Below are 27,230 nucleotides of genomic sequence, written 5' to 3' on the forward strand. Positions count from 1 at the left end.
TATAATTTCTCCTACAGTAAAAATGCATAAAACATAAGAGTAATTTATGATTGTTTGGTTCTTCAGTCTGTCAGAACTAATTTATGAATAAATAAAATTTAGAAAAATACCTGAAAAAAGAAACAACTTAATTAAAATTCAGTGGGGTGAATTCTGTTGTAATATATTGTGTAACAGTTACAAATTAATTGAGTCAAAACTGAAAAGAAATGCCTTCCACAAAACAAAATATTGAAAAAAATTGGATATTATATTTTGCTCAACTTTTATTAACCCTCCATTGGTCGCGCCTCATTTCTTAACGCTGATGGTCGCGGGTGAGCGGAGCGCTCACCATTAATGTAATATGATTTTTGAGGCCTTTATTGTTATTATTTTTGGTGTTATTGTTTTAATTTTGATACTTCTTTATTCTTTAATTACTTTTTTGTTGACAGGTTAAGTTAAGTACAATATTAATTGAAACAGAACACACATAATTATGCAGACACCATGGTGACTTACTCTCCTATGAAATAGTAAACTTTACAGTGCTGTACGAAGCCCTCAAATATTTCTCGAATCGCTGCCAATTTATCGACGGATTTCCTTTCATTTCTCGTCTTAGCATCATCAAATCGGAGACATCTCAAAAGTAAAATCTCCGGTATGACATCACTAAGCGAAATATTTCTGTAGCTGTCCCATCCATCGCCCACACTGTCTTCGCATTCTGTGTAACACGTGACACCTGGTGGATGAATCACGATGTTTCTTTCCTTCCTACATTTGTTGGGCCTAGGGGGATGAATGTTCCACAGAGTAATGTTGTTACGACCACCGTATTGAGGATCAGGCTCGACTGGCTGACCAGGAATAGCTTCGTCCACAGAAACATCAGATGTGCTGTCGTGATCGCTGTTGGCGGGTTGCTCTGTATCTGAGTACTCGGAATCTTCATTATTGCATTCAGCTAAGAGAACTGCTTCATCATCCGACTCCTCTAATAACAAATTACAAATCATGAAACCTTGATTCATGACTTGTAGGCTAATATGATAGGAATAATGTGGAAGTTGGAAAAATGTAACGCCAATGGTCGCGGGTGAGCGACTCGCTCACTTATAGTGCACTGTGGTCATTAACGATTGCCTGGCTGGTAATGAAAGTCGCGCCGCACCCTGCAACATTGTGGACTTGCTCAGAACATTCCAAAAGTCAGCTACTCGGTGATTAAGAAGTATAGTGCTACTTGGCTTCGCACGGCACATCTTTAAAAAGGAAAGTGAGCGCCGCGCTCACCCCGTGACCAACGGAGGGTTAAGTTCACTTTTGTGATACAGGTAATATTAGCAGAGAAATTTGGTATTTCCTGTTTTGGGCCCATAAATATTGGTTCGCCATGGTATACTAATAAAATAATATAAAGCCTGCATGACGGAAGGAGAAAGGTTGAACTGAATCTGTTTAGATTAATATGAAGGATGAGGCAAAACTAGGAAGTGTATAGACAAAATTATACTTTTGTTTACAGTATGTAGATTAATTAGTAAATATAGTTTAATGTTAAGGTACCTTCTTCTACTGCTTCTTCTATGGTATAAGCTTCCTAGGCATTTGAAGCTGTCCACAATTTCATGGTTGAATATTTATGATTCCTTTCTGTACATTCACTTCTTATCACCATCAATATCTTTAGTCCAGAAAAGGGGAAGAAAGAAGAATGGAAGTATTTGAGATGTGGATTTGGAAGAGGATAGATGGGACAAAATGGGTAGGGAAAGTGAGAAATGAGGAGGTGCTGAGAAGAGTGGGGGAAGAGAGAGAAATATTAAAGGTAATCAGGAGGAGGAAACACAATTGGCTTGGACATTGGATGAAAAGAGATTATTTACTAATGGATGCTATGGAAGGAACAGTGAATAGAAGAAGAACAGGACAGAAGATACCAGATGGTTGATAGTATAAGGATAGATGCCAATTATGAGAAAACAAAGAGAGTAGCAGTTGACAGGATTGCATGGAAACTTGCCATGTGAAGACTATCCTAGGGTCAGAACACTAATGATGAAGATGATGATAACTAAGGTGAAGTTGTACGTACGATTAAAAACAACATTCATCTTTAGAAATTTGAAAAAGAACTACGTAATAGGTTGATATTAATTCAGTTAAGTAAACATATTTTGAATGCAAAATAATCTTGCACATAGTTACGAATAAAGTACTGACACACAATTATTCTCGACATTTAACTTCACTAATTACATGTATTGGCTATTTATGAAAGTTCCTTGTTCTTACTGTAAGTCTCTAGTTAGCTAGTATTTACCTGGAATGAGTTATTCTTCCGTAATCTTGATTGACAGGTCATCTTTCACTTGGCTTCACAGGCATCAGTCACTTCACTGAACAGCTCCTTGTGGACAAGTTCAGATGCAGATCTGTTGACTATCACAATGCACAAATACTGTTCACATGGCTGAACTCCAGACAAGACCAGTAATATGCACAATCAACTCCTGTGACAGCTCCATACACTGAACGACTTAACATTATATCACTTGACATGACAATAATGCAGCACCATCTCAACTAATTTTTTGTTTGATTTGCTATTGGTTTAATGTTACACAAAACATCAAAGGTTTTCGGCTACAGAAGGATGGGCGAGGGCTAAGATTGGGAAGGTAGCAGCTGTAAAGGTACAGTCCCAGTGTTTGTCTGATGTGAAAATGGGAAATCATGGAAAGCCATCTTCAGGGCTGCTGACAGTGGGGTTCGGACCCACTATCTCCCAGATGCAAGCTCACAGCGGTGCACCCCTAATCGCACAGCCAATTCACTTGGTATATTCATTCTTCAAGTTGTACAGGGGATTCTTCAATATCTGGATCGACCCCTTCAGAGTGTTGAGTGTTGCATCCTGACAAATCTGCAGCTGGACCGCAAGAGATTTGAAAAAAATTCATATCAGATCTCGCGATTGTCCCATGGCTTCCAGTCGTGAGACCAACCACATGCAATTCTTTAATGTTAGGCTTATATGCTTGCTGAAAGTAGCTTATTGTTGGCTTGTATTATTTCCTTATTCTACTGGTCAACAATAATTGCCAGCTGATCCAGACTCTGGGGTCATTTATAATCCCGTTTTCCTATCAAGTGCAGTAACGTAAGTTCGGTGAGTGCTTCCACCTTCAGTCATGCAGTGAACCTCCCCTTCTCACAAACTTCGTAGTTGTTATTAACGAGTGCTTTAGTAATCATCCATATGAGATGGTATCGGTTATTTCTCTCCATGATGACGAAAGCCAAAGAGAAAGGCAAGGGTTTCAATCTCACTGCAGAAATGTTGCACTGCATTTTGAGGGTATCTCTCCATTCACAGCTTGTAAACACTATTTTAATTTTAACCCATCTGTTGGCTGGAGGATATTCTTTCAACCCACCACACCAAGCCCATGATTACAAAAGCCAAAGACAAGGGCAAGGGTTTCAGTCTCACTACAGTGCCATTTCTGATACTCCCTATTTCTTAACATTCCTCTACTGTCCATGCACATTTATTTTTTGTAAGAAAGTTGAATCCTTCCTAAGCCATAGGAATGCAAGACAGGATGATTTTCTTGTGCTGGAGAGCGAAAGGAATTAATGTGCTCATTTGAAGCCGTGCAAAGAATATCACAAACATTTGGGTGTTGCAGATTGGCTTCCTATTTATCTTTAAAGATATCCAATCCCTTTGGGAGAGGAATAAAGCATTGTGTTAAGGGGATCAGCTGGTAATTACACTTCTTATCATTTTGTTAACCCATCCACATCTGCCTCCTCGTATAGCAGAAAAGGCTTGGAAACCATGAATTTTCACACAATTTGTTCAGTTTGTAGACCTGTGAATAAATCGGCGTAAATTCTGTATTTATTGACATAATTCAAGATTCTTTACAGAAAAAGGGTTGCAAAGCAACACTTATATATAAATATAATTTATGCACTTACACGGAAGAGGTTCCTTGTTGCTTGGAGTACAGGATTCGAAAGTCGGTAGGCCTTTTTTGAGTAGTATGGCTGAAAATGCTCCAGACGCAATGGAATGTTGCAGGAGTCACATTGCCATGTACTTTCCCTTCTGGTCTTCTTTTGCCGACATGCAACACAACATTTCGCAGATTTAGTTCCTTTGGTTTTTGTTGGGGGGCATCTTGATGGAAAAACGTCGCCCAGTCAGTTATGCCGGCAATTCTCCAGGTGTAGCTGCCCGTCGCTTGACAACGCCTTCTTAGCATGAGTCTTACCGGGTGAGTTGGCTGTGCGGTTAAGGACGCGCAGCTATGAGCTTGCATCCGGGAAATAGTGGGTTCGAACCCTTATTTCTGATCTTTGTATTCCCATTTCTGTCAGGTCCTTCTTCACTTCCTGATGCCAGCGTACCACAGTTTTCCTGATCTTAAAAATCCTTACTATCTGGTTGGTCAGTCTTCCCGGGTCCATTCGGTAGATGTGTCCAAAGAACATGGCTCTCCTTTTCCCGATGGTGTCTGTTTTTTTTGTGTGTGTGTGTCTTGCGGTACAGTTCTTGGTTTGCTTTCTTTCTGTATGATCCATCCCCTGTTCTTTGGGCTCCCAGTATCTTCCTTAGAATTTTTTGCTGCAGCTGATATGTTATTCTTGGTGTCATGAATCATTTCCACTGCTATTATTTAAGGTGTGTTTGTCACAGGATTATGTTACAGCCATTCCTAGTTGCTGTTAATGACACCATAACCATTTATGTATAGTAAACTAACTCACAAGCAATTTCATATAGGCTAATATTATGGTGTTTAAGTCAACCAGACTATAGTTTATAGTATCAAAAAGCACAAAATGCTTAATGAAGAAAATAAGTTACTGGAGCACCAAGCTTCGTATCGAATGACCTAGCATGAGTCTTACCGGGCGAGTTGGCTGTGCGGTTAAGGACGCGCAGCTATGAGCTTGCATCCGGGAGATAGTGGGTTCGAACCCTGCTTCGGCAACTCTGAAGATAGTTTTCCATGGTTTCCCATTTTCAAACCAGGTTGTACTCTAATTAAGGCCACGGCCGCTTCCTTCCCGTTCCTAGCTCTTTCCTGTCGCATTGTCGCCATATGACCTATCTGTGTTGGTGCGATGTAAAGCAGATTGTAAGCAACAGTCTTATGAGTGTCAACAAGACTGTCGAGGATACTACAGGGTTACAGCAGTATAAAGTATTACAAACGCCACAAAACCACACTTAATTACTAATAAAGATCCTAAAAAATTCCACTACAAATCATAACCTGAACAAAGAAAAGCACAAGATGACAGCAAATTTTAAAATCCAAGGAACTCATAATATAGGCACTTCTCCAAGTCACCATGTTCTTCTTCTTTTATATTTAATGAATTATATGTATGTCTTACAGGTTCAAAGCCACTTGTTATAAACCTAGATGAAAAAACGCATCACAAGTACAAGTTTCTTGCCTCAAATTGTGAAGAATAAGAATCCACATTGTTGCACCAGGCAGCAGTAGTCTTAAATATCCGTTTCCAACTGTATCTGTCAAACCTCAACATTTTGACTCGCACTTTGCTATTCAGGTTACTATCTGGTAAGGGTCCCAGCTCAAGGTTACAAGTGGAGACCTTGGTGACATTGACGGCAGTGAAGGTGGACTTCGGTACAGGGAAGCCCTGTATTTGGGGATTAGTAAGAGTACAACCTGCTGCCTTGCAAGTTTGGTAGGGGACTATCAAAGGCTAAGGGAGAAAACCCTGACCAATATTCTCTCTAGCGTTAGGCTTAGCAGGACAGCAAAGAGAGAAATTAAAGTTGCTTTCAAAAATAAAAAGAGCCTCGGATACCACAGTAAAACCCCTCATGTGACTACCTCTTGACATCGCTCTGCTAGGAATGCTGGGTGGTCTGATGTTAAGCAGAGACATGCAAAAAGAAAACATGACCTGAGACAAAAACAAGAATTGAGACATTAAACATCATGTCCCTTACTGCATATTATGCAGGTAAATGCACCTCAGTCTGGATGCACTCAAGAGGAGAAGTATACCTTCCTTGAAGACACTGAAGAACATGTAGCTATGGACAACTTAATTGTGATGCAAGATTTTAATGCCCAGGTTGGTGTTGACAAAGATATTTTGTTACATTAGACAAAGATATGAAAATGTGATTGGCTCTAATGGATTTGGTTACAGAAACATAGAAGAAGAATGCCTTTTAGACTTCTGCCTGAGGAATAACCTCCTTATCAAAAATAATTACTTTCAGAAACAACTGTCATAAAATTACAAGGTGCAGCTGGGTAGGAAATCTGACATCCCTCATCATTATCATCATCATCATCATCATCATCATCAATCATCGTGGACCAACACCAGTTTCCCAGGTGTGGTATACGAGCCCCTTCCATTTTGTTCTGTCCATGAACCATTCTTCGTTCACAATCCGCTCCCAATCCTGACCTCTCTCTTCTACATCCTTCTTCACTAAGTCTGTCCATTTTTCTCTAGGTCTGCCCACTGGTCTCTTTCCCCTGATTTCTCTTTCATACTCCTTTCTTGCAGACCTGTTGGCACTCATTCTTTTCACATGACCAGACCACTTCAGTCTTGCCTTTTGGATCTTCTGGAGTAAGGAGTTTTCTAGTCCAACGTCTTCTCTGACTTTTTCATTCCTGATTTTATCCCTCGTGGTCTTCTGGATCATTGTGCGTAGAAACTTCATTTCTGCTGCTCAGAGTTTCGAGTTGACCTTTCTTGTTAATGTAGCGGTTTCCAGGCTGTATGTGAGAATAGGGGTGTATTATGATTTATACAGTGTCATCTTGGTTTTGAGTGGTACTTGTTTATCCCATAGTAGCTGTCTTACTTGGAGGTAAAAATGTATTGCTTTGCTGATTCGACTGTTTACTTCATATTTAGCTAAGTTATCCTTAGACATTATACTACCCAAGTACTTAAATTCTGTGACACTGTCCAGCTTAGTGCTATTTAGCATGATTTCTGGCTGATTATCACCCTTCTGTACTGTTTCAGCCCTATTGATGTTCAATCCATATCTCTCAAACTCCTGACTCCACCCCTGAAGTCTCTCTTCTACATCTTTCTCTGAGTTACCCCAAATTACTACATCATCTGCAAATGCTAAGTCTTGTTGCCCCTTTTCTTTTAGCGCCTATAGTATGGTATCCATCACAATGATAAATAATAGGGGCGACAAAGCACTACCTTGTTGTACTCCCCTTTTTGTCTCAAACCAGTCTGACAGTCCAGAACCGACTTGTACACAGCTTCTGGTTTTCTCGTAAAGCACCTTAACTTTTGAAATGAGACTGTCTTGAACTTCGAGCTTTCTCAGGCACTCCCAAATAAGCTCCCTTGGTATGCTGTCATAGGCCTTTTTGATGTCGAGGAACAGTAGATATAAAGGCTTCTCTTTTTCCCAAATGTTTTTCCATCAGCATCCTGACAGCAAATGTAAGATCTGTTGTTGATCTTCAGGCCTGAAGCCATATTGTTCCTCTTCTAAAAGTGGTTCTACAATTTCTCGTAGTCTATTCTCTATAATTTTTTCCAGACATCCCTAATAGACTATATTATCTCTACTAAAGAAGTTAGAACCCTCATCACAGATGTCAGTCTTCCTTGATGAAAGCCTACATAGTGACCACAGGCCACTAATTGCCCCTCTGCAAAATATTCCAATGGAAAAGGTAAAACTAAGGCATAAACCAAAAATAAAAGTTTGAGATCTAGAATATCCTGAGACACAGGAAGAATTTCTAAAGAAGATACAGGTCAATTTATCGCACAATGAATTAAGAACAGGCCAGGAAGAGTGGAATAGATTTAGAGAAATAATTGTGGCCAATACAATCAATATGATTGGAAAATTGAACACCAAAATGAAGGAGAAGGAAACCCCCTGGTAGAATGAGACTGTCCAGAAAACCATTAAAAAATAAATAAATAAATATATATATATATAGCTTGGAAAGAGATAAGGAGAACTGGAAGGGTGTAAGAAAGAAATGAAATCAGACTGAGAAAATTAGACTAAAAGTACAGAGAACTGAAACTTAAAACTAAGAGAGTAATAAAATCAGACAAAGAAAAGTGCCGGATGGCTTTCACTACAAAACTAGAAAAGGACAGCAAAAACAACAAGAGGCTGTTATATAGAATTGTGAATAAGAGAAGAAACCTTTCCATGAAAGCCATAGAAACCGATGACGGAACTATTGTTAGTTGAAGATTTCATATATAAGACAAATCTTGTACTAAAGTAATATAATGTGTTAGTCCTACGTGAATGCAGGGCAAATAAAATATTGAATAGGTGGAAACACTCTCAATGTAATTTAATTTGGAAATAGGAAGACATACGAAAAGAGAGGAAGAAATATTTTGCTCAGCTATATAATGGAAAAGATCAAATGGGGATGGAAGAGGATGGTTCAGGAGTTGAGAGAGCGAAGTGAGAGTGATCTTCCTCTAACGTGGTTTGAAGTTGAAATCACCTTGAAGAGTATATGTAATGATAAGTCACCTGGTGTGGATGAAGTGAGTGGCAAAATGATAAAGGCTACAGGAATCCATGGACTTGATTGGCTATTCAGAGTTAATACCCTCTGGAAGGAAGAAAAAATTCCAGAAAATTGGACAAGGGCATACTTTCCCTCTTCAAAAAGGGAAGTAGGCGTAAATGTGGCAGCTACAGAGGGATCACAATCCTGTTTCATGGATTAAAGCTGATGGGGAAGTCATTGAGAGATGGTTAACCCTACTACCGGTAAACATCGCAATTGCAACGTATTTCCGTGTAGCTCTACCGCTAAAGTCGCCATCGTGATGTATTTTGTTAGCTCTTACTAATCTCGCGATAGCTCCTTTATTGTCAATGTATTGATCAGATATTATACACCACTTTAAAGAAAAAAGTATGTTTATAATTATAACACATCAATTAATTTAGAATCATGGAGAAGATTGGCATACATGCGGAAAAAGAACATATTGCAGGCAGCCATTTTCTTTGTCGTGGTTGCCTAGCGCGTGTTTCCATGGTATATGTATATACAGTAAAATGAGTGAATTGCTACGATGCAGTGAAATTCCTGACTCTGTTAGATTTAGAAGGCGAAGAAGATAGTGATGTCCTTGTGGAAGAAGGAAATTATGATTCTGACATCAGCTGGTACACTTCCCAGAAAAGAAATGTGCTTGTGCCCTGTGTGTTCATCTGCAGAAAAAATCACGCAGCCACTTCTCGTGCCCAGGATGTAATTGCGGTGTTCATCAATACTGCTATCATAAATTAGAAGATTACTGGAGACCATGAAGGCAGGAAGAAATAGAAGCCACCCTGAAGATGCCGAGGATGAGGCCAACTAAGTGGTTTGTGTTTTGGGGTGATGTGCATTTATTATATTATTCTGTCCTATTTTTATTTCTCTAACCTTTAGAACTGTTCAGGATAGTGAAAAGTGAATATATTCTTGATCAGCATAAAATGGCACACATTTTGTATATAATATAACAGTGATAAAGCTGTTTTATTTTACCTCTGTGTTTCCTAGAACTTCATGGACTATTTAGACTTTTTATGTGGAATATTTCATAAGTACACCCTTAAAACACTGAATTGGTGAGTTTGATTACTTACTATATTTTTGTCTATATTTTCCTGAATAAAATGACAAGTAATAGTTAATTTAGTAGTTAAATATTTTCTATTGTGTGAGTTTATGAAAAGTTGCTTGCAAAACTCCCAGAAATGGTTAGCGATTGCAGGGTTAAAATGCCTTAAAATCAGTCTTAAGAAAACAGTAGCAATGAAAGTAAGCAGGCAAGGAGGACATTATGCTGGATGGAAAGAAATTGAAAGAAGTTGATCTTTGCCAATAATGTGGCAGCATTGTAACTCAAGACAGATGGAGCTCAGCTGAAATCACCAACAGAGTTCAGAAAGGAGCCCATTTTTACCACCAAGTCAGAAATCACCTTCAGGACTGTCAAGTGCCTTTGAAATCTAAGAAGACTCAGTATCAGGCCTACTTCGTACCAATGACATATGGACTGGAAACTTGCACCATCAACAGACTCCAGACTGCAGAAATGAAATTCCTGAGGTCATTGCTTCAGAAAACAAGACGCGATAAGGTCAGAAATCCACGAACCTACTACGCTGGCGTAGCCGGTGCAGAGGTGATACTCCCACGTGGCGTGTCCCAGGTGGCGGATAGGGGGGTCCTAACTGGCTTGCCAGTAGACTTGAGCAAAATAAAATAGCTCTCACAGACCAAACACATTCGCCTGTGGGTGAGGGACACAGACGAAGAATACACCCATAGTATCCCCTGCCTGTCGTAGGTGACGATGAAAAGGGAGGACCAAGGGATGATCGAATTGGAACCATGAGATTACTTGTAATTAGTACCATCATGCGGGGAACACCATGGGTCACCTTTACTTGCGAGTAGTACCACTATGTTAGGTACTCAATAGGTTTGATTAGTAGCATCAGAGTGTGAATCAGGATGTGGAACACCACAGGCTTACGTTGCCTGTAATTAGTACCATTATGTGAGAAACGCTGTGGGTCTGGGCATTGCCTGTGATTAGTACCACTATATGAGCAACACCATGGGTCTGCCTTGCCTTGATTAGTACCCACTGTGTGAGGAACACCACAGGATAGTAAGAGTCCCTGTGATTAGTACACCTTTGTGAGGAACACCATAGGTTTGTGTTGCCTGTAAGTTGTGCCGCAATGTGAGAAACACCCTAGGTCTGCGTTACATGTGCATATTACATTACCTGTAAGTAATACCATAATGTGTGGAATACCGCGAGTCTACGCTACTTTTGATTAGTACCAGTACATAACAAATACCATTGTTCTACTTTACTAGCAGTAAGTACCAGTATGAGGGGCCGATGACCTAGATTTTGAACCCCTTTAGACAACTGGCATCATCGACTGAGGATTGTGCTTTAGAAGCAGTCCCTTGGTCAGTAATACTATTGTATTACGATAGTTTCTGGGAATGTGGAGCATTGCGGATCAGATCCACTGATAGTTTTAAATTCATATTCATCCATTCATTCCTCGTCATCATGCTTTGAATTCTGGTCAGTGGATTATTTTGGACTTTAAAGTTGTTATTACATTTTGTCTCTTTTTTACCATTAGGGGCCGATAACCTTGATGTTAGGCCCATTTAAACAACAAGCATCATCATCATCAAGATCAGACATGAAATAATTCAAAAAGATGTCCAAATGAAACCACTTTCTGCAACTCAAGCAACATCAAGATTGAAACGGTTTGGTCACTCAAAAAGAATAGATCCAAAGAGAGTAGCAAGGGAATGGTTTAAAAAGGACCTGAAGGAGAAATGACCTAAAGGCACACCAAGGACAAGGTGGATATCTCAAATCAAAGATGAGCAAGGAAGAGGCGTAGAATGGTGTAAAGTTGAAGCAGAAGGAATATACATGTACAGATGGAAATGGAGAGCGCTCTTATACCACACCCGGAAAACTGGAGATTGTTAAATGATGATGATGATGATGATTATCAATTTGTCTTGTAATGAGAAAAACTGTATATTCACTCAAAAATATATCCATATATTTGCCATCAGTTGCTTGTAATTTATATATACAGTAATTGTGTATACCGTAAAACGGGGTAACTTCGGCCACTTTCTCGTATATTTTTAAAATTAAAATGTGAAATATTCCCTCTAATTTTCTGAAAAATATAATATAAGTTCTGCCATGTTTGTTCTTCATTTCTAAATATGAATATAATTCTAATTGTTATTCAGTAATGAATTATAATTATCAAAAGAGTGGCCGGAGTTACCCCATGTTTTGGGGTAACTTCGGCCGCCATAAAAATATCTCTTAAAACAAAGTTTTCTTTGATGTAGTGTTACTTCGGCCACTGTGAATGTTTTTCAAAACCTGCAAAAAGCCCAGTATCAACAATTACAAACAAATTAAAATGATTTGTGGTGAAACAGAAGTATAGTGATCAAATTCACATTTTTCACAAAGAAGAAACTATTTTATTTAGCTTAAGCATACAAGCATTGTATGATATTACAAATTACGTGTTGCATTGCGTAATTATTCGTAATGGTACAAAAGATAATAAATAAAAAGTACGAAAATAATAAAGCTCAATAGTATGGAGGGAAAAGGAGATCGGAAAAGAAGCAATCTTATAGACTGTTCTCATAATACACTGTCTTCTAAATTAGAAAATATCTGGGCCGTAAATCAAGTTCTTAATTGCGCCTCGTCCATGTCAACTGATTTCCGTTTATTTATCATTGAAAATAGGAACCGTCTTTCTCCTCCCTGTCGGGATAAACTTCTCCATTTATTGTTATTGTGGCTTTATTAATCTCTTCTTAAGCATTCTTGAAGTCAACAGGCTCATAATTACAAAACTCGCGGCCGCGTAATGTTTTCCTGTACGTTCTTGGCATGGCCGAAGTTACCCCGGAAGTGGACAACTTTCATCACAAAACTATTCCCTGAAGAACCTATTTGAATAAAATGCATCAAATTAGGTTGATCACTTACCAGACGTACTTACATTTTGACCCCATAAACCACTGGAATGGAGAATCGAAAGCTGGGGCTAGATAACAGTTTGTTTTGTGCTGTTACCAGACAAGACAACAGTCGGGGCTGTGAAAAAATGGATTGACTCAAAAATGAGCCCGCCAATGTTCTTTGGACTACCGAGTGTTGATAGAGCATTCTATCGTACGTGCATTTCAGTTGTTGCAAGTGGTTTATCTTTTTCAGTTTAGGAGGCAGGAGAAAATAAGTGTTGCTATTCATCAGTGGCCGAAGTTACCCTGTATGGCCGAAGTTACCCCACTTTACGGTACATATTCTTTGTGCAGTTTGTACTCTCTATCATGGACTGCGAACTGTTATCTTTTCTCATATAGTGGGATTCGGCTAATGCATATGAATCCGTATAGATTCTGATGTTTTCTTTTGTGTTTTCATTGATTACTTGGAATTATTCTATCAGCATGATTTGTTATGATGTTCATCAAGAATGTGAAACTGTATTAAACATTATTATTATTTTTTGAATCTTGCAGGATGAGAACAGGACGTTGGTAGAGCGTCTCATGAGATACAAATCAAAAGATGCAGATAAACTGAATGAAGAAAATGAAAATTTTGTCAGGTAAATCAAATCTTCACCATTTTGTAATCCATTTATTCAATTTTAGAAATGTGTCTTGAATTTTTTTTAAATGATGATGGATGTTTGTAAGGTGCCACAGGCCAAATGATATTAACTGATATTGGGCTGTCTACTTTAACTAATAATTAATGTAGGTACATTTTTTTTTCTGTGAAAAGTTTAAACAATTACCTACTTATAATCTGAAATTAGACATGTTTGAATGGATGCACATACTATACCTGTCTTCTCCCTCTTATTTTCCCTTGAAATGAAATGTCGTATGGCTTTTAGTGCCGGGATATCCCAGAACGGGTTCGGCTCGCCAGGTGCAGGTCTTTCTATTTGACACCCGTAGGTGACCTGCGCGTCGTGATGAGGATGAAATGATGATGAAGACAGCACATACACCCAGCCCCCGTGCCATTGGAATTAACCAATTAAGGTTAAAATCCCCGACCCGGCCGGGAATCGAACCCGGGGCCCTCTGAACCGAAGGCCAGTACGCTGACCGTTCAGCCAACGAGTCTATTTTCCCTTATCTCACTCTGTTGGTTAATGGCAAGATATTAGCCTCACGAACATATGGGTTGCAGACAGGTTGGTGGGGATATTTCTCCCTGTATGGTCTTAATTGTGCAATGAGGTGCCAGATTATCATGTATGGGACAGGATAAGGGATATCACTAACTGTAAAGGATAACACAGTTAATTTTCATGGAGAGATGCCCCAAATTAACTCATAAAATGAAAATCATAATAAATAATACAAAATGGGTGGACAATTGAAGTACAATATCTTTGATAACAAAGGGATTTGTATCTTTCATCTCAAAGATTGCATCACCTTAACAACAGGCAAGAACAGATGTGATCTTTCTAACAATGTAGTCTTGACCTCAATAATGATGGCTACTGTCATTGCTGGGCTGAGTGGCTTAGATGGTTGAGCACTGGCCTTCTGGTTTTTGCAGGTGCTCAGATACGTCAGCCTTGTGTCGGTAGATTTACTGGCACGTTTTAAACGAACTCCTGCGAGACAACATTCTGACACCTCAGCCTCTCTTTAAACCTAACAGTAGTTAGTGTGACGTAAAAACCAGTAACATTACATATTATTGCTATTGTAATTCTACAACTTCTTCTTCTTCTTAATTTCCCATTTCCTGTCTTCTGGATTGGATTGTGAATCAAGGACCACCACAGTTTTCCATCTTTCCACCACTCGTCCTTTCTCCAATATTTTTTCAAATTTTACTCCTCTCTTCTGTATACGCCCTTTCACTGTATTCATCACCCCTCTCCGTCTTGGGTACCAAGGGTATTATTACCCTTTGATATTCTTCTTGTATGCTTTTCTCCTTCAACTTCCGTACTTTAATTCTTTTCTGTCTTCTTAATGGGGGTTTTTGAATCTTTCCCACTTTCAATTTTCCTACCACAATTCTATGATCTCTACCAAAGGCTTCTTCAGGCATGGCTGTAACATCTGAAAGATTCTTCCGGTGTTCTTTCTCTATGATTATATAATCAATCATGGTCTTTGTTCGTCTGACTCCCCAACCTTACCTTGTAATCTTCTGACTGTTCTTCTTCATAAACCAGGTGTTTCCAACAATCATTTGGTTCTTCATGCAAAAATCCACCAACAACTCGCCTTCTGGATTTACATTTCCATATCCAAAGGGCCCTACAACTGATCTTCCTTTTCTTGTCTTTCAGTTCCAACTTGTGCATTTAGATCTCCCATCAGGAGCACTTCCTTATCTTCTATCTGTCTCTCCACTTCTTTTAAAAAGTCCTCCATCCACCTCTTTCTGGATCTTAACTGTTGTCTTCCTCCTATTATTTTCTCCATAAATATTTTCTTTGGAACTCAGTCCTCTTCCATTCTCATCATGTGTCCATACCATTTCAGCTTACTGGTCTTATCTTACAGTTTAGGGAATACAATTCTCTCTCTGATTTCTATGTTTCTACTTTTTATCCCCGTGCGTTCCCAATTATTCCTCTAAGGAATTTCATCTCATCTGCTTGGACTCTCCTTTTATTATGTTTGTTGTTGTCCATGTGCTTGCTGCATATGTCAAAATTGGTGTATGATACATTGAGGACAGAAGCTGTTGCATTTCTGTGGGATGTTCTTGTTCCACACTAGACCTCTCATACTTTAGTAAAACACACTGACTTGCTGGATTCTTTTTCCAATTCATTTATATTACCACCTTTGGCAAGTCATCATCATCATCATCATCATCATCATCATCATCATCAATGTCCCACTCCAGTCGCTCAGGTGTGGTTAACAAGCCTCCTCCACTCTTTTCTGTCTTTCCACTTTTCCTGCTCCATTACTTCTGTCACATCCAATCCAGCTTCTGTAATGTCCTTCCAGATCTGATCCATCCACCTTCTTCTTGGTCTTCCAACTGCTCACATCTCTCCATAAAAAATCATCTTCTCTCCCGTCTAACGAATTCGAGATTCCTGTTTTCTTGAAGCTCTTTTCAACCACCTTCGAAGAAATCGTGTCCCAAGCACGCAGTATGCCTATGTAGACTTCTGCAAGTATACTCCCTAAATATTTGAAGCTTTTCACAACTTTTAATTATCTTCCATTTACTTCAATATTTCCTCTTCCTTCTCTTTTACCACTCATCATCACTATTGTTTCACTCTTCTCCACACTTATTTTCATTCCATATTCCTCTTTCTTCTGATTCCATACAGTAAATTGTTCTTGTACTTCTATTTCAACTTCTCTCCATATTACTATGTCACCTGCAAACAGATCCTTTAATAATCTCCGTAATTCTAATTTACGAAAAGTCTTGACTCCTTTTAATACTGCTCCAAAGTGTATGTCATCTCCTTCCTTCACCCAAAAGCATTCTGCACAAGTTGTTTTCCATTTCGATGTCTGTACTTTCATTGATGTTTGTACGGACCTAACAGGTTTCATATTTCATGTTTTTAGATTTTATAGTATTCCATAAACTGATCTGCTCCTCTCCTAAATAAATGCTGGTAATTTCACAAAACCAGGCCTTCAATGGGTAACACATCAAGTATGACCCAGTTATATTTACTCTGTTCACAATCCTGCTAAGTTCTTCCCTCTTGTTACTCCAGTCCACTAACTAACGTTTTGCTATGTTTGGTCCCATAGCTTCAAAGATCTCCCATTGCTTGAAAGGTCACAGTACACACACATTTTTCCTTATTCTTACTGTGGAAGTTTGTTCGTAGTTAACATAGCTACTTATTTTTTTCCTGAAATGAAAGAAGGTTTTGATTGCAATAATTCTGCATAATTACACACATATCATAGTCGAAACAGATCACATTAATTTTCTTGGTTGAGGTTGGCGATGGTGGTTACCCTCCTGTAATGAAAAATTGCAGTCGCAAGTATTATAGCAAAAGAAAACAACAACAATGTTGTTTTTCTGCATGGAACACTGAAAAGAATACGTGCATGGAAGAAATGTTTCAATATCACTCAACACATATCCAAAATACTCTGCAACAGCATCACAAAATCAGATCTTCTCCAGGTCAAATATGCTGAAAATGCCATAAAAGCTACAGTATCATGCACACTCTACTGTATGATAATAGGGGAAAATTCCTCTCTATGGAGTTACATATCAATGACTTTCCTCAACTGTTCTTAACCAATTACTCTTTCACATGTCAGATGATCTCTCATTTATTGCATCACAGTAAATGATCTAACATCTCCGAGAAACAAACATCAAGCCAACCACATAAGACTCTCCTGTAACATAACACTGATTCTTTCAAATCCACATTTTCACATGATTGGACTAGCCTTGTGTTGGATATTCCAATAAATAAGAGGGCATGAATTACAGATATTGCTGTATATGGCTGCAGATGTATGGAAGCTGCTACCATAATTTATTGCATGAAAAGTTACCTAACACAGTTTTGGTAGTGTTATACACCTATTACCAAAATGTCTGGCTCCATGGCTAAATGGTTCAAGGGGTTCCAAGTTCATTTCCTGGCCATATTGGGGATTTTAACTTTAATTGGTTAATTCCTCTGGCTTGGGGGCTGGGTGTTTGTGCCATCTTCAACATTAGAAATCTTATTATATAGGGCCTCATACTCATGGAGGCACAGGTCGCTGGTAGGACATCAGATTGAAAGACCTGCACCAGGCCTCTCTGGAGACCGCACATCCAAAAAATAAAAAATTAGAGTCTCATACTCATGGAGGCACAGGTCGCTGGTAGGACATCAGATTGAAAGACCTGCACCAGGCCTCTCCGGAGACCGCACATCCAAAAAATAAAAAATTAGAGTAGTCTGTTTTTATGTGGAACACTGTGTTTACATACTAAAGTGTAATGCTCACACATATCACCTGGAAGTATTTATTATCACAGTATGTGAATAATGGGATTTAAAGAGTTTATAATGCCTGTTATAGGTCAAGTATTCTTCATTCACTTTTGTGATTTTATTTCCTAATGACTTTTTCATATAAGAATTACATTTTAGCATTGTATTGAATTTGTTTAATTTATGTTGATTGAATTATTAGTTATGCTTAAGTGATCCATCCTTGCTGCTGTATATTGACATAAGCAGAGACCACAAAGTTTCAAACATTTGCTTCCAGTGAAGGTGCCCTTAATCCAACAGCCATTCTGATACAAACAGTTGGGTTATTTGGGTGAGTAAAGAAATGATTTTTGTCAGGGTGAATTCATATTGGGGTATACAATAAGTAGCAGGCACTTCCATCATATTTCACACCTTTGGTATGTATAAGTATTTCTTTTTAGAAAACTTGTAATATCAGAATGTTAATTCAACAGAAATGCTTATTTCTGTCCTAACTTATGAAATGTGATTTCAGATTACTCAATTCATTAGATCTCTTCAGTTAGGAAGCAAACAAAAGCATATATATCTCAATTTACTGACTTAAATCAATGCTTATTTGATTGACTGTCAGATAGATATTCATCATAAATGGACCTGCGTAGAGAGAAAACAAAAAGATAGTATCATTGTTTGATGTCTAAAGAGTGTGACACTTTTCCTTTCATGTGTTTTGCTATTGGATCAGTCGTATATCTTGTAATGGTATTTAAACAGAAATACATGACACTTGTGTTTTCATATCATTGTGCATAATTAAATTGTTTTCTATTTGTAATCGTGCAATATCAAAAGTGGAAAGTGTTAAACCATGAAATACTTCTCGTACGCATGCCAAATTTTGTGGATATGATCATCAAATAACACGTATTAAATTATTGGAAGTTCGTCCCTTTTGCGAGTGGTCCATCCAAAAAATCGCCAACTTTTGTAAGAGGTGTGACCACCTCGAGCACAGATACACTCTCATATTCGTTATGGTATTGAATTAAAAAGTCTTTGAATATCATCCAAGGAACTTCTCTTCTTGTCTGTAGAACACATTGTCAGTTCTCAGTGATTTGTGACTGGAGGCTGGTATGCCATGACATTCCAGACATGCTCTGTGGAGCACAGATCAGGGGAATGGTCAGGCCAGTCTAGGATCTGTATATCCGTAAGGCTTCTTTGGTCTGATTTGCAGCCATAAAGGGTGCGACAAGATGGTCTACCACTGTTTACACATACTGGTGGGTATTCCCTGAACAACAACTAAATCAGTCCAGTGATATAACCCTTCTTAAATTCAGAGAAGTGGCTGTAATTTAATTGTGCACATCATCTGGTGATACTAAGCAGACCTGGCCAACAGCTGGAAACTGCAGATGATGATGATCTGGTAATACTGTTAACTTCATTCTATGTAAAACACCATGGTAATCTTACTACAACCATCATCATCAGCAACATCACTTAGTCATACTATATTTAGGTTGTGTGAACGGCTGTAGTGTTGCTGCAAATATGCTTGCATAATGTAGAAATTGTAATCAGTTCACCTAATTGATATAGGAATCACTAACAACAGGTTTTGTTAGATTATGTTAAGGTCTTCATGGTGTAACTTTCTGTTTCTGCTGGTGTATAATGAAGTTTAAAAATAGAAAAGAGAATAAAAGCAAGGAAAATGAAAGATAAGCAGGTACCGAAAGAGTTTGTTGAGGAAGTGAACAAACTAATTCCAAGGATTGAGACTAGGAAAGATGAAGAGAAATGAAAAAAAATTACGAAAACATTTATTGGTAGTGTAAAGATAGTGTGTGACAAGATCATCAAGAAAGGCGAGAGGTGTGAGATATACATACAGTACCAGAAACACCGCTACGTGAAAGCAAGTTCGAAGTATGAGAGTTAAACTTTGTGTGAGGTGAAGGATACAAATAATTAAAAATTAAGAGTAAAATATTTCTACCTTTTCAATACAAAATCAAGTAATATGGGTTACATTACAGAAGAAACATTTATTAGAACTAGTTTTGACCATTTTTTAAGGTCATCATCAGCCAAATCGTGAGTTGTACAATGTATCTGATAGTGGCAGAAATTGTAAAAATAAGTCATGAAAAACAGTGGTTTGACACTATAAATGTGAAAAAGTCAAAATCGTTGTAAAAGTTTTGGATAATGCATAAAATGCATAAATTAATGCACTTAGCTGTTGAAGGAAGAATTCAAGAAGAAGAATTTGAGCATTGAAGATTCTTGAGGTTTGTATATATTACTTCTTATGAAGTTCTGATAGTTGCACTGCGATGTGTTGGACGTATTGCAGGTAAGGTCTCATTGGTGATCAAAGTTTCAGATTATGTTTAGAAATTCATACATCAATGCACATAGTTGTCATTGAAGGATAATGAAGATTCCTGAAAATAACGTATCATAGGATGCGGAGTTTTAAAAGCTATAAATCATCAACGGTAGTAGTAGTGCTGAGAAAACAATCCACCGAGCTCGATAGCTGCAGTCGCTTAAGTGCGGCCAGTATCCAGTATTCGGGAGATAGTAGGTTCGAATCCCACTGTCGGCAGCCCTGAAAATGGTTTTCCGTGGTTTCCCATTTTCACACCAGGCAAATGCTGGGGCTGTACCTTAATTAAGGCCACGGCCGCTTCCTTCCCACTCCTTGCCCTTCCCTGTCCCATCGTCGCCATAAGACCTATCTGTGCCGGTGCGACGTAAAGCAACTAGCAAAAAAAAAATAGAAAACAATCCATGCACACACAGTGAACAATGTAAAAAGATGGTAAATAGAAGTCATTTAAAAGATTAGAGTCCTTAAAAAATTGAAAGTGAAAGTAGCGCTCGAAAGTTTAAAAATTTTAAAACGGTGGAGAAGATTCGCAGTTCAGTGTGGAACTAAATGAAATGAATAAAGTGGACGGAAGTGACGCGTAGCCATTTTAGGCCTAATGTTAAACATATGGGAGAAACTACGTACAACTTAAAACCGGGAAAAAACTCTTTGCAGTGCCAAAATAGATTTCAGTTACTTCAGCAAGTTCCAGAAGAAGACATACCAAGTTTTTCAAATAATCTTAAATCCAGTGGAGGTAACCTACAGAAGAAGAAAACCAACCGAAAGTCAAGATCGCCAAAGATTCATCTCTACGCAGACAGTCAAGGGCGGGGTATGGCAGAAGGCATCAAGGATGAGCTGCAGAATCCAGAAACTGAGGTTTTAGGGCTAATAAAACCAGGTGCCAAAACTGAAGACGTCCTTTCAAGTTGTGATCCTGTGTTAGAGAAGGACAATTATGTGGTAATTGTGAGTGGTACAAATGACATTGCTGCAAATGAAGGTGAGGAACTAATTATGGCTCTCAGCGGTAAGATTTCCAAACTACCTGACTCAAAAGTAATTGTAGTTAATGTGCCACCTAGGTATGACCTTTTAGAGGACTCATGTGTGAACAAAGCTGTACATGATGTAAATATAAAAATCAAGAGATTATCTAAGAGTTTTAAAAATGTCTATGTAGTAGATACTTCAGGTCTTGGCAGGCAAATGTTCACTAGGCATGGGTTACATCTGAATGGTAATGGAAAAGCAAATCTCTGTAGACAAATTGCTACAATTATCAACAGAGATTTGCAAACTAATCTGTACTTAAGAAAACCCATACCACTAAACTTGCACATACAGGGAAACTTGCCAGAAAACCCAGACCCTTAAATCAAGATCTATGTACAAGGATCTGGGTTCCAGGGACGTTCTCAACTCGTGAGTCAAACGTTACCCAAATGCAACAGTCAAGTTTTAGGGAGGAAGGAGGTCTGAGATTGCTCTTGGTAAACTGTCAGAGTGTAGTAAATAAACAATTAAAATTCAGTACATTGATGGAATCTTATGAGACTGATGTGGTGATAGGAGTAGAATCATGGTTGAGAGAAGGGGTGGGTAATAGAGAAGTATTTCCAGAAGGGTACACAGTCTATCGTAGAGATCGAGGAGATAAAAAGGGAGGGGGGGGGGGTGTTTATTCTGGTGAAGGAAACTTATTGTTCACATGAATGGTTTACCGATAAAAGGGATGAAATATTAGGGATAAAATTAGTTTGTCATAATATGAAGGAGGTGGGAATTATAGGAACATACAGGCCTGGAAGAGAGGAATAGAGACATGGAAATATTTGAGAAAATAATAGATTATACTCATAAAAACAATAATAATGATATGGTAATAATTGGGGGAGATCTAAACTTGCCTGAAGTTGAATGGAATGGAGCTGCAAGTGAAGCCCATGAACAGAAACTGGCAAATAAGTTAATTTGGGAGGGAGGATTTACACAAGTAGTACAAGAACCGACTCATCTCAGTAACTTACTAGATGTATTCTTGGTTAAACCATGGGAAATTGTTGATAAAACTGAGGTAATTGAAGGAATAGGTGTCCATAAGGCTGTAATAATGGATGTACGACTGGTACCAAAAAGGCTTAATAAGAGGGTCACACAAGACAAGAAATTATACAGAAAAACTAAAGTTGATGAATTTGGGACTTACCTTAAATCACAATTCAGTTGTTGGATAAGTGAAGGGAGTAATGTGGATACACTCTGGGCTAAATTTAAAGGAATCATTTGGTAAGGAGAGAAGAGATTTGTACCTGTTAAGAAGGGCAAAATGACCTCAGACCCTGTTTATTATACAAGGGAAATAAGAAAATTAAAAAGAAAATGTAGAATAGTAAACAGGAAAATCAAAGAGGGTAGGGAGAATAGAGAAACTAGAAAACAGCTAATGAGGGAACTGAATAGAGTGAAAAAGGAAGCAAAAGAGAATTATATGAATGGCATTCTTCAAGAGGGTAATGACCACAAAGGGAAATGGAAAAAGCTGTATTCATATATTAGGAATCAAAAAGGAAAAGGAATCCAAATTCCTACAATGGTGGGAAAGGGGGTGAACACTATTTAACAGATACTGAGAAAGCAAACCTCTTCAGTAGGGAATTCAGAGATTCAGTAGAAGATTGTCAGGACTTGGAAACCATAACAGAAGATAGAGAGGGAGAGACGCATAGGGAAACAAGAAGCTTCTCATTCACAAATGAAGATATTTTCAGAGAAATCCAACTGCTTCAGCAAGGAAAAGCAGCAGGAAGTGATCAAATTACTGGGGAGGTATTAAAGACGATGGGGTGGTATATAGTGCCTTATTTAAAATTTCTCTTTGACTATGTCATAAATAATAGTGTAATACCAAAGGAATGGAAGGAATCTATAATAATACCAATTTATAAAGGAAAGGGTGATAAAAGGAAACCAGAGAACTACAGACCCATCAGCCTGACCAGTAAAGTTTGTAAAATACTGGAGAGTTTAATAGCAAAGTACATCAGAGGGATATGTGATGATAAAAATTGGTTCATGAGGAGCCAGTATGGATTTAGAAAGAAATTTTCTTGCGAGGCACAACTGGTGGGATTTCAGCAGGACATATCAGATCAGTTGGATTCAGGAGGCCAGTTAGATTGCATAGCCATAGATCTTTCCAAAGCCTTTAATAGAGTGGAACATGGAATATTATTAAAGAAATTGGAGGGAATAGGATTGGACGTAAGGGTTATACGTTGGATAAGAACATTTCTAAATTCAAGGGTTCAGAAAGTCAAAGTAGGAAATTATATATCACAGGAAGAGAAAGTTTGGAAGGGAATTGTACAGGGTAGTATAATCGGTCCGTTACTTTTCTTAATATACGCAAATGATTTAGGGAACAATATAACATCGAAAATAAGATTGTATGCAGATGACATAAATGTTTATAGGGAAATAAATAACATTGAGGATTGCTCAGAAATACAAAGGGACCTTGAAAGTATCCAAGAATGGGTTGAAGAAAATAATATGAAGATTAATGGAGGCAAATCAACTGTTACAACATTTACAAACAGGAGCTTTAAAACTGAATTTGAATATACTTTGGATGAGGTAGTTATCCCTAAAGATGGCAAGTGCAAATACTTAGGTGTGAGGTTTGAAAGTAATTTGCACTGGAAGGGTCATGTTGATGACATTGTTGGGAAAGCATACAGATCGTTACATGTCATAATGAGGCTACTTAAAGGATGCAACAAAGAATTAAAAGAAAAAAGTTACTTAAGTATGGTTCGTCCATTATTGGAATATGCAAACAGTGTTTGGGATCCTCACCAAGAATACCTAATAAAAGAACTAGATGGTGTGCAGAGGAAAGCTGCAAGGTTTGTAACAGGGGATTTCCGGAGAAAGAGTAGTGTATCAGAAATGTTAAAGGAACTTGGTTGGGAACCTTTAAGTATGAGAAGGGAGAAAACTAGACTTATAGGATTATATAGAGCCTATACAGGAGAAGAAGCATAGAGAGATATCCGTGAGAGGCTTCAGTTGGAAAATAATTATATTGGTAGAACTGACCACAAGTACAAAATTAGAAGGAATTTTAGCAGAAGCGATTGGGGTAAATTTTCATTCATTGGGAAGGGCGTGAAGGAGTGGAACAGTTTACCAGGGGTAGTGTTTGATCCTTTTCCAAAATCTGTACAGATATTCAAGAAGAGAATAAACAACAGAGAAAATAAATGAAATGTTAGAGGGCATTCGACCAGTGCAGGATATTGTAAATAAAAAATGTGTGTGATTAAATTAATTCCATCCCCTGGTCTATGGAGTTTGGACAGCCCAAGTAGGGGACTGCCTGTAGGGGTGAAGTACAGTGGGGACTTCGAGGGCCCTGGGACCGCTACGGTAGCTGTGAAGGCCCTTCAGGAACTCTGAAAAGTGGTGGCAAAAGGGGCTCTGGTTAAGACGCAGCAGGTCGTTATGCTACTTAGGTTCCAAAATGGGTAAAATATAAATATGTAAATAAATTCAATGTTAATTTTAATCTTATACCAGTTGTATATTATTATTAGAAGTAATTTCACATACTGTATATGAGTTGACTATGTTTGTAAGATATTATAAGTAGAATTTTGTAAACAATATAAATTTATTAAGGATGATGTATGTGTTTAATAGAACAAATTATTAGCGTAAATTGTATAATATTGTATTTTAGGAAAATTTTCTTCGTCTCTTGTTAATTTAAAATTTAGTGCTTGACAATAATGTATTTTAGTGTACCATTTGCCACCGAGGTAGACACCTCATTTGCAAATAAAGAGGTTTTGATTTGATTTTGATAAAGTTGTAAATAGTAATAAAAGCCAAATTAGTGAAATAGTAATGGAAAAAGAGGAAAAATATAAAAAATTTTGTAAAGAAAATATGTAATATGTGACTTGGCTTGCATTGCCAAGTTTTGGATGTATTGGATAACTTATGTGACAGAAAGCTAGATAAAGGAAGAAAAAGAAAGGGAGGGGAGGGGAATTTCGGAAAGAAATGGTGAATGGAAGGGAATGGATAAGAGGGAAGAAAACAAATAGAAGAGGTAATAAAATACGTAATATGTGAAGCAATTTGTGGTGCGAAGTGTTGGACGTATTGTATAATTTATGCGAAAGGAAGCAAGAATAGGAAGGTAAGGAAAGAGAAAATTGGTGCGATGCTAGCCATTAGCAAAAAAAAAAAAAAAAAAAAAAAAGAGAGAGAGAGAGGGAGAGAGAAAATAGTTTGGAGATAATTGGGGAAGGGAGGTGGAAAAAAACAAGAGAGGCTAATTAAGGTGGGGCTGAGGGATGAGGGAATAGGAGTAAACACTGAGGAAAGGTGCCATGAATAAAATGGAAAATTGATTTTAGATTATTTAAATTAAAATTTTAGAAAATAATAATCAGGAGGTCAAATAGAATGTTGGTTTTCTCAGAAATGTCATTTACGTTATGGTTTGAGTTGAAATATTGATCTAAATGTATGAAAGAGTTTTCTGTTATATCGAATAGGGGGCCTTTGTTTTTTTATGTTTTAAGGATTTCCATATCTTGGTTTATATTTGTAAAATTATGGTTGTAGTCGTGCATATGTTGACCTACTGCTGAGAATTTATTGTATCTTAGGGCATTAATATGTTCTGAATATCTTGTGGTGAAACTCCTTCCAGTTTGTCCAATAAATGAAAAATTGCAATTATTACACTTGTTTCTATAAACTCTTGATTTTATATAAACTTTATTGCGCACAAGTTGTGCAATATTAGGATACATTAATATCAATACAGAGGTCTATGATTGATTTCACACGATTTTTACACGACAGTACGTGATATCGGTCACAATGTTTACCACAGAGTTCACATATGCACATCGAGTCCGGGTCGTGGTATGTCTTCGACCTACAGATTTTGTGATGGTAGCCATGGACTGCCATGGAATTTACAAAATGTCTCAGCTCCTGGTTTGTGCCGGTCCATGCTCTGTTCATCATGGCCTCTGAAGAGTAGAACTCTGGCCATATCTCTTTTTTTCTCTTCTCCCTCTCTAACTGCAGTTTCTTCCAGTTGTCTGTACAGGGCAGATTGAATTTCCATCTCAGGTCCTCTATTAGAAATGTTTCTCTCGCGAGTTCGTACGCTAGTCTTGACTTGGTGTACTTTGAAATTCCTATGGTTGCTTTCAAGAATCTGGCTTGCACTTTTTCCATTCGTACAAGTTGGCAGGACAAGTTGGTTCAAAATAACTAGTGGGCTGAGACAGGGAAGTGTTCTATCACCAATCCTGTTTACAATAGTAATGGATGACATCATGAGAACAGCAAAAGCAGCATATGGAGGAAGAGAAATGAACATGATGTTATTTGCAGATGATATTGTGATTTGGGGAGAAGATGACAGGAAGGTTCAAGAACAGTTGAATGTGGTGAATGGGAAGATTGAAGAATGCGGATTGAAAATAAGTGTAGAAAAGAGTAAAACTCTTGTTATGACTAGAAGGGAGAAAGAAGGGAAAGGTCAGATTAGACTTGCAGACAAGCCCCTGGAAGTAGTGGAAACGTTTAAATACATGAGGAGTGAATTAATGGAGAATGCTCGACTGGATGCTGAGATTAGTAAAAGGATTCAAGCTGGAAGTTGTTTCTATCATAGTGTAAGAAACATGTTATGGGACAAAGATGTGCCAACGGAAGCAAAGGATACTATGTACATGATGTATTACGTACCCATAACAACTTACAGAGCAGAAACTTGGACAGTGACAAAGAAGGATGAGAGTCGAATACAGGCAGCCGAAATGAAGTTCTTGAGGAGTATGATACAGAAGAGTAGAAGAGACAAAATAAGGAATGAGAAAATCCGGGAAGAAATTGGAGTGGAAAAAATGAATGATAGAATAGAGAAGAAGCCTCCGTAGCTCAGACGGCAGCGCGTCGGCCTCTCACCGCTGGGTTCCGTGGTTCAAATCCCGGTCACTCCATGTGAGATTTATGCTGGACAAAGCGGAGGCGGGACAGGTTTTTCTCCGGGTACTCCGGTTTTCCCTGTCATCTTTCATTCCAGCAACACTCTCCATTCTCATTTCATAGCATCTATCACTCATTAATATAAATCACTTTGGGAGTGGCGGCCCCATCGTAATAACAGCCTATATCTGATTCATTCATTACATCCCTGACCCGGTC

General features: G+C 38.1%; 1 protein-coding gene across 2 annotated transcripts in view; it reads left to right on the forward strand.

The window, feature by feature from the left end:
• The window catches only part of LOC136878923 (autophagy-related protein 16-1), a 415,189-nt gene that overhangs the window by 36,874 nt on the left and 351,085 nt on the right, over positions 1 to 27,230 (forward strand). The window contains exons 4-5 of one of the 2 annotated variants that reach the window (XM_067152540.2): positions 13,143 to 13,231; positions 17,886 to 17,939. In XM_067152540.2, the coding sequence (XP_067008641.2) occupies positions 13,143 to 13,231; positions 17,886 to 17,939 (143 nt within the window). The remainder of the gene's footprint in view (positions 1 to 13,142; positions 13,232 to 17,885; positions 17,940 to 27,230) is intronic. The other variant, XM_067152549.2, reaches the window with a different exon arrangement.

This window comes from Anabrus simplex, chromosome 1 (genome assembly GCF_040414725.1).
Source record: "Anabrus simplex isolate iqAnaSimp1 chromosome 1, ASM4041472v1, whole genome shotgun sequence".
Taxonomy (NCBI): domain Eukaryota; kingdom Metazoa; phylum Arthropoda; class Insecta; order Orthoptera; family Tettigoniidae; genus Anabrus; species Anabrus simplex.